Source organism: Pinus tabuliformis, chromosome 5_2, assembly GCF_031772625.1.
Source record: "Pinus tabuliformis cultivar Carrire ecotype Pingquan chromosome 5_2, CPIR1, whole genome shotgun sequence".
NCBI lineage: Eukaryota > Viridiplantae > Streptophyta > Pinopsida > Pinales > Pinaceae > Pinus > Pinus tabuliformis.
Window position 1 is genome coordinate 428,967,527 of NC_142306.1, and position 9,640 is coordinate 428,977,166.

The 9,640-nt window shown below is 35.2% G+C and overlaps 1 protein-coding gene across 1 annotated transcript; it reads right to left on the minus strand.

Moving 5' to 3' along the window:
- Positions 1-5,950: 5,950 nt before the first annotated feature.
- Positions 5,951-7,751, minus strand: LOC149159444 (putative pectate lyase 18). The gene is made up of 4 exons (XM_089434316.1): positions 7,549-7,751; positions 6,781-7,417; positions 6,577-6,680; positions 5,951-6,455 (listed from the first exon to the last, which is right to left on the minus strand). Exons 1-4 carry the CDS (start codon positions 7,749-7,751, stop codon positions 6,095-6,097), a joined length of 1,305 nt encoding a protein of 434 aa, XP_089290442.1. The 3' UTR covers positions 5,951-6,094.
- Between the last annotated feature and the right edge of the window lie 1,889 nt (positions 7,752-9,640).

Sequence of the window (9,640 nt, forward strand, 5' to 3'; positions counted from 1 at the left end):
TACATATATGCACTGTCCAAACCGACACCTACATTCATGTAATTCACAATTTATTCCACAAATAATAATATTAACAATGTTGTTCTTTCACAACAAATGCAAACTGATATAGGAAGTGGTAGAACCAAACAATAATTAATATTCACCTTGTCTTTTGATGCTCAGTGCCTTCGCCAAAATGGTTGCTTATACCCACATAATTTTATTGTCATGGCAATTGTCAATATGACCCAACATTAACATCCACAATAGGAATCTTGGATGCGGGTGTATTCAGGGACTAAACTGACGGTAGGGGAATGGGATGGCAAGTGGCATAGCCACATGGCCACCCGTAAACCCGCACACAAGGCCATAAAACCGCCTCACAACAGCAGTAAATTCCATTTAATTTGGCACTCAAATCAACTCGGCCATGCCAACCTACCTCGGCTCTGCATCATGGTGCCCTCAGGTAATATACTACCCACCTCCTTTGTCTCTAATCCTATGCCTCTGAGCTGCCAATGTCCCCTGGCTGTAGTGGAGCCAAGTTCACGCACTGCTACGGGCAAGCGCTGCAACATTCTCTGCTGCATGGAGTTTGGACAGGGCATCCATTATTCTCAAAGTATAATCTGCAACCTAATTCTCAATTCTGAGCCTGTTGAGCCTTCCATCTCTGATCCCCACTCATTTTCGAGCTCTCGTAGGCATTCTCTTTGTCTCCACGCCATCATGCCCTGACTGCGCCATCAAATGCGTAGCAAAAGAGGTAGTAGCAGAGGCAGACTGCCTCGGTCTCCACCTTCACCAGTCTCAGACTCCTCCGCCCCCTTGGCTAATTATGTCTCAAGTCGTTATCCAGATACTCACAGTGGCAGAAGCCGCACAAGAGCTATCCACTCCCACCCTTCGCAAAATGCCATTCCAGCCACTAACATCCCCTCTAGCTCTCAACAACTCCGTCATTCAGCACAATTCATCTATCACTGCTCTCTGAACCAGCCACTCATCAAAGCCACCATCATAGTCACCTTCCATGAGGAGCCATCCCGCGACGAAGGATGCCCAGCTTGCGCATTGGAGAAGAGGGACAATGCTCGGAGCAAGACTTCTGCAGAGGAGAAAAATCAAGAACGTCAGGCAAAGGACGTCATGGGTGCGATGGAGAATGACGAGGACAACTTCGATGAATACAAATGTCTCATCACTGAAGAACACCCATCAGCTGAAGAACACCCATCAACACGACATGACACATGACTCACTACGTGTCTTCAGTTTTCAAGTTTTTGGAAATCACATCTATAGGTTCATTTTATGAATTTTTGAGAAATTCGTTAGTTTCGAAAATGAAGTCAACATAATTTTGCTACATTTTCATATGCTGGTTTCCCCTGTGCAGGTAGCAAATTCTTTTTTTGGACTGGAATGGTTTCCCATTTTTGGGCAGTCTCAATCTTGTTTTTGATGTGATATGCCATGAACCTTGGCACTGAATTGCAGAGGACAAAGCCTCCCTATATCATTATGTTACAGTAATAGATTTTAGACTTATTTAGAAAAAAAAAAAAACATCTACAATAAGAAAAAAATGTACCAACCTAAATATCTTATCATTGTGAATCTAGAAGAGAATGAATAAAATAGTGTGAATTGGAATTAATTAATTACTTAACACATGGGTTGTGATTGAATAGTGAAGTTAACCTTGTTGTAGTGGTTGAAATAATTGTTAAAAATGGGAATATACATGGATTAATTAATTATTTCAATGAGACCATATTCATAGTTATACATGGAGGAATGATCCACTTATATTTGCCTCCCTATGAAGATTGAAATCCCATATCCATCACTTAATTTCCTCAAACCACTATGAAGATGAGATATGCTTACTATAATGTTGCTTACATGTTATAGCTTTGAATGTGCATGTAAAGAATGGTTATGTCTATAATATTTTTTATCATGATACATAAGCTCTTAGAAATATGGATGTTGGTTTCTCATCCATAAATTGTTTTGAAACTATAAATTATCAACTCTTACTTTAGTTATATAACCATTTCATTATAGAAGATGGTCTAGAGTGGCCGCATTTGAATCACACCTTCTCACACCCCACTATCACCTAGCTAAGGGACATTGGGAATCAACTTTTCCTTTATTACCACATTTGTCTAAGAAATCAACTTAACTCAATAGTACATGAATGTGGCTTGAAAATGGACTAAATAAGAGGGTAATCCAAGTATATAGGCCGATGGTATAGAAGGGTTGATGGTGTTGTTGGGTAAATCAACTAATAGATCTAGTAGACTAGAGTAACACATATGACAACCCATGGGTGTAGACTCTTGTCCAATTCATGCTTTTATTAATATAATTTTGTATTTTCTATATATTCAATTTTTCTTTTATAACATGGCTCACAAAACTTTGGATTCCAATGCTAATCATGCCACTACTCTCTAATTCCTATTAGTGCCATTTTAAATTCTTAGTGACATATTGAGGGTTGATTACTAACTAAATTTTTTTATTCTAGTTACTCTATAACATGATTTTAATTTATTATGAGGGTGCCATCATGAATTCACTAATCTAGGAACAAGTGAGAACCTTAAAAAATATGCACATGTTCATATTGGTATAGGTTTAGTGCTCCCCAGATTGCCTCACCAAGGATAATTTTAGGGGCGAATGTTCGCCCTTTGGCGAAATTAAGGGGTTTTAAATTTTTAGTGGGCGAATATTTTGTATCATAGTACATTTTTACAAATCACCTCAAATAGCCCACCTTATTTTAAGGGAGAGGGTAAAAAAGGTAAATTTAGCCCTTGAAATTAGGACTTACAACCTTCCATTCGCCCATTTTCAAGAATAGGTTTTATTTAAGTGAATCCGTTCGCCCATTTCCAAGAATAGGTTTTATTTAAGTGAATCCTATGGGCCAAATACCATATTTATAAAAGAGGTATGGTAAATTAATAAAAATATAAATAAATGAGAGGTATGGTAAATAAATAAAACATTTTTTATATTTACTCCATAAGTCACCTTATATACATGTAAGGGTGTAAACAAATAAAAATATAAGTAAAGTGGAGGTATGGTAAATAAATAAAATTTCTTTTTATACTTACTCAAAAGGTATGGTAAATAAATAAAAATATAAATAAACTAGATGTATCGTAAATAAATAAAACATCTTTTTATATTTAGTCCATAACCCTCGTTCTATTTATGAAGGCTCAAGAAAGAGGTTTTATTTAAGTGAATCCTATGGGCCAAATACCATATTTGTAAAAGAGGTATGGTAAATTAATAAAAATATAAATAAACGAGAGGTATGGTAAACAAATAAAACATGTTTTTATATTTACTCCATAAGTCACCTTATATTTACGAACACTCAAAAAATGGGTTATATTTAGGTGAAACCTATGGCCAAAATACTATGGGACAAATACCATGGACTAGATTGTTATTAATACCATGCAAAAAACCATTATTAACCCTAATATTAGAATTAATAAAAATAAAAATGGCACATGGTATTGACCCATGGTATTCACCATAATGGCACATGGTATTGACCCATGGTATTCACCTGGAATGTAGCCTATTTAAATGGGGGAATTAAACCAGCATGTAGCCTATGCTAAGATTCACTAGGACTTTACAAAGTTTTATTATTTAGTGAAAGACTCGCCAAGATCTTACAAGATTTTATAATTTAGTAAAATATTCGCCATGCCTGGTGAGAGATTCGCCAAAAAATTATATATACATATTATATTATTGATAAAATCGCCTTTCATTTTTCCTATATACCATGGAGATTCGCCCATTTATTATATTTATAAATTTAGGGGGGGTTCTTAAAATTTTCCCTGTGCCTCACATACATGTCAGTTTGGATTTTGAAGAACATGGGCACAATTTAAAATGCTTGTGCATGCTTTGAAGAATGAGTTAGCCTTCAACAATGTGTGGGAAATCTAAAAAAAAAACATGCTTTGAAGAATGCATGTGTATTTTCAAAACATGAGCGTTCTTTTATGTCTAGAATCTTTAATATGTAGGGAGTGAGGGAGGGAGAGAGGGGTAGAATTAGGGTTTGGTTTTAAGGACGGAATAAGGAAGGGGTGAAGGGATAGAGGTATATATATGGAAAAGAAGGGAGTGGAGTGAAGGTGGAGAGAAAAAGGAGGATAAAGAGAGGGAAACGGGAGGAGAGTGGTGTAAATGGATAAACAGGGAGTTAATGAGTGAGAGGAAATGAATCAAAGGGAGATATATTCACTGGGTAGAGAAAGAGAGGTAGGAAGAGGGAGAGCTAGAGAGGGAAAGGTGGGGGATAGGGGGCATTGGGGAAGGGAGTTAGAGGGAGAGTACGAAAGACAGAATAAGAAGGAAAGAGAGAGAGTGAACATGTGTGTGCATGTCTGTGTGTGTGTGAGAGAGAGAAAATTGTGGGAGATAAAGAGGAGAGAGAGAGATGGCACGATGTACACAATGGCTAATATATATGTTTTTAATAATTTCATGATATTTTTCACTATAATTTACAATAATAATTGAGTGCATTTTAGATTTGTTAATTACATGACTTTATTGATTGATGTGATTTGTCTAGATTGATATTTGGTACTCTTCATGATTATATCGTCATCTAAAATTTCATCCTGCCATGAATATATTTTGTTGGATAGTTTTAACGGGTGTTTGAACGAGTGAGTTGATTTGAGAGTGTATATATAGAATTTGTATTATCATGGTAATCTACTTGTACAAATCTATTAATGACCTCAAGTAGATATGAAGAACCACATAGATATGTAACGAAAAGTGTGGTAAGTTACACACCTATATCGTGGATAAGGCATTATCCATCAATTTAAATATGATGTTGCGAACATGCTAATATGATTTGGAGCTGGTTGGAAAATAAGCTATTTGCTATATATATATATATATATATATATATATAATTCATATCTAATCTTACATATGTTTAAGGTCTAAATTTGAATAAATAAAAATAAAATAATTTATTATTATTGTTCTTATTATTATAATAAAGATATAGGTATGAGTATTATTATATTAAAAACTTGAATGAATAAGATTTTGAAATATATATTAATAATGGATTAGATATTTCTTAATCATACTTAGAGTAGTAATTTAATTGTCAAACCATAATCAATTTAATTATCAAATCATAATCATGCTTGCACGGGTAAAACTACATCAAAATAAAATCCGATTACAATTATTATATAGAACAATTATTTCATCATCCACACACATACACACACACATACACACACAGCCCAATTTTAAAACAAAATTATTATTATTATAACTCATTTGAATTGAATATATATTTTTTAATTATTTACAAATTTAAGAGATATATATAAACTCTCTTTTTATTATAAAATAGGTTTTCATTCACATAGATTTTGTCTAGATTTGTCCCCAGAAGGGATATTAACTTATGGGGAATATTAAATTATGGCAACCCAACATATAAAATGGCTTAGTACTGTTTTTTTCTCCAAAAATTATGGAATTTTCCCAGAGATTTTGATAAAATTCAAGATTTTAGATGTCTCAAAGGTTTTTGATGGTGCCGAATCCATTTCCACCATTAAAAACGTGATTCAAACACTGCTACAGCAAGATTTTATGATTTTTTTAACCTAAATTCCAACCACTTTTAACGATAAAAAAAATTCCTCAATAAGCACTTCCACGCCTTCCACGGCTACCGGAAATTCCTCCGTAGACACTTCCACACACATTTCTTCTGATTAAGTCATTCATCGCAGATAAAGTTTAAAATAACCATTTTTAAAATTTACAATTTGATATAAACATGATTCTTTTATACCTGCGAAATTGAAAAAGTAATAAATTGCAGATCAATATCAACATACTGGATAACTTATTATTATAAAAGATAATATGAAGTATAAGAAGCGCGACATTGAGAAGTGTAAGAAGGGTGACATTGAAGAAGACACTTTAGAAAAGTAAAAGCAATGTTTGCGGCTACTCAAGGTCAGGTGTGATAATTGTGGGTAATAAGTTGCAGTTAGCAGCGAGTTCCTTTCTTGCACGAAAGCACGCCTGCGTTCCTGGTGATCTCTTCCACAACAGCTGAACTCTTTGGTCTGTCACTGTATGCCTTTGCATAGGTCGAAAGCACCTGAGATCCTGACGGTGTGAAATATGCACCATTTAGTAGCATATCATCTTCTGATATCCAGTTCCACCTTTTCCATTCACTTTCTGTGGTATTTTGCCTCTTGGTTACTTGTTTAGCTAAGGGATTTGCAGATGCCATAAATCTATTGCCTTGACTCAGTATGGTGGGGTTTGAACTTCCACCGATGGCATACATTTCCCACTCAGTGTAATCATTGTTAAACACATGAAAGTATCCAAATCGACACCTACATCCAGTTAATTCATAATTTAATTTCTAAATAATATAATAGCTATTTCATATTTTTCCTTCACAACAAAATGAAAAATAAGACGGGAAATAAACGAAATTACAATTAAATTATTCACCTTGGCATTCGTTGCACGAGACCTTCGCCGAAATGGTTGAGTGCAACCGTTGCCTGCATAACTTTGTCATGATGGTGGTCGTCACTGTGACCCAATAGCATCACCTACCATTGGGGAAAAGCAGACCATTGTCAAGCTAGAAGAGAAGGAATGAAGTACAGAGAATTGCAATTAATGAATGAATGAATGTGTGAGCTTGCTTACCTTGTTGTGGTGAGTGAAATAATTGTTGGAAATGGTGATATTGGTGGATGACTTGACTGCGTCAATGAGGCCATCTTCGCAGTTAGACATAGAGCAATGGTCCACCCATATGTGCCTCGCTGTCGAGATGGAAATCCCATCTCCATGATTTATTTTTCTATTCAGAGGAAAGGTGTTTACCATAGCCTTTCGTAGACGCTTACACTCATGAATGTGGATGCCATGAATTATGACGTTTGTCACATTTGTTAAGGTGATACATGGCCCCTTAGCAATGTGGACGTTGGCGCCTCGTCCGTCGATTGTTTTGAAGCTGTTAATAACCAGCTCTTCCTTGAGCTGGATGAGCATGTCATTGTGGAAGATGATCCACAGCGGCTCCGTCTGAATCACGGCATGACGCAGTGTGCCATTCGATGGATTCACGGCATCGTCACCGGCATCCGTAACGACATAAAACTTGCCGTTTTTGCCTCCGATGGCATGCTTGCCAAATCCAATGCCGCAATCTGCCAGCCGTTTTCTGTTGCGCTCCCAATTGGGGTCGCAGCGCCAACAGTCATCGATGGGATTACCCGTTGCACATGACAAAACGCTCCGCCCCTCTCCTCCTCCTGTACTGTTGTTAATAATGCTTCTGCTTATGAATTAATACGCATACATTGAAGCATTCTCGTGTCAATTCAGCCTCCAACATCAAATAACTAAAAAAAACAAGAGAGAGATTAACAAAAGGGAACGTAATGTTGCAGTGAGATATTTACTTACTCTTGAACTATTTTCGATCCGTTGCTCTCATCTTTCTCCACTGGAAACGTGGACCTAGTTATATTGCCCGGTGCCTCGACTATCTTCCGTCCCATAAACTTCTCTCCATATTTTGATTCGAATGGCCTTGGCGCCCCGCCATGAACGCAGAGGAGTACTCCAATCAACAGCATGCACCTCAAAAGGCTAATTTGATTGCTCATTTTGACAGCCAGGACTCACCTTTCTCTTCTCAAAGAAACAGCAACAGTAAGAACACTGGTGCTGGTTGCTTCTGCTCTTGCAAATGCCGGGGTCTTCTTATAGCATCCACCGTTTTGTCGTTAGTATCATTTCACCACACTTGGTAAATTGCAGTATGAATTTCCTTTGCGCATGTTTTTATCATGCCATAAGTAATGTAGAGACGTGCATTGACCGGAGGCTGATTGCAAACGTAAGCTACGAATCTTTTAAACACAGCACATTCTTACATTCCTTTTAATTGAAATATCACATGAAAAATAAAAAAAGTTAGAAAAGATAATATGAAATATTGAAAATTGGAAAAAGTTGATTGTGGAAATAATAATATATATTTTAAAAAATTAGAATTAGGTAGGGAAGAGGTGTGGATGGATGGATAATAAATATATTAGTGAATATATAATTAGAAATTTTGTATAAATGGACATGTTTTGTTTTATATAAATAATATAAAATGAGTGATAAAAAGCCGCTATACAAAATATTTTGGGAAATTTTTAAAATAAAATGTTAAAGAGTTCTCTCCTAAATACATTAAATCCTAATTAAATTTGATTTTGAAATAAATATTCCATATCATTTTTATAACTATATAATTAATTAGTAAAAAATAAAAACATTTAATTATAATTCATTTTTACACAACTTCAAATTGATAACACCCTAAACCACTAACATAAAAACCCTATCATGGGAAAAAAATAAAATTCGCCAACAACAAATTACAACTTATATTCATCAGATAGGTAAATTAAAAATAATACATACAAATTTAATAAGAATAAGCTCATTATAATATCCTACGAAGCTTCTTCAAGATTAAGAATCATCACTCTCTATTATATTATCTCGCTGTTAACCTTAACTATTACATTAGAAAAGCGTGGAAAGCGAACGATACCTAAAAGTTTTCAATAAATCGTTACTTTTTTGAAACTTTTGAGAACGGTTGGAGGCTTAAAAGTCAAAAGATCGGAGTTTGTCGTATTCAAATGCAAATTGCCAGCGAACAGATGTAGAAAGCCTTGTGAGCTAACAGTAAACCATCAAACGCTCATCAAGTAACATATTTCTAATGATGTAATTCTGTGATATAAGAGTTTCCGCCATGATCCGTGCCAAGGAGCTCGGCACAGTTCCGTCATCGGACGGATGTCCCAACGTTATGTTATAAACAGAGGGAATTGTCCATAACACATTTCCGTTACACTCTATGAAGTCAAGTAAATAATATTATTGGCAATGGTCTCAAAACATATAAAAAGAGGTAGACAGAATTATGAAATTGGAATTGTTAAATTTTTTAGAAGATTAAAAAATAAAAGTATTTTTCAACGTTAATAAAAAAAATAGACTATGAGATCTTGTATGGGTATACTTGTTTTTCATATAGAGAAAAAAATTGTGCTAATACTCAAATTATATATTTTATTGAATAACATTAATATTAGTTTTAAAATCAAACATGAAGTTCTCTATTTCTTGGTTTTGTAGTTGGCGACTCTCTTCCTCCCCTTTCCATGGATTAAGTTTTTTTTCAACTTTATATCTGTCCCACGCCCCTCATGGTTAGTTGTGGGTTTCCAAGAAGTTGTCAAGGCATTTCCAAATTTCCACGGTCGTGGTACATTGGCAGTTTGGTACATTGATTGGATCGCTGTCACAAAATATTCAAATCTCTATTGTATCTGGATATTCCAAGGATCCATGCCTATTGAAAGTTTAAACCCTCACTTCGTTTCATTATCTTTTCTACCCACCTAAAATTTTTATTTATGTCGTCCTTGTCATCCTTAATAACAAAAACTTCTAAGTAGATTTGTTGGCGTCCTTCCTCCATTAGAAC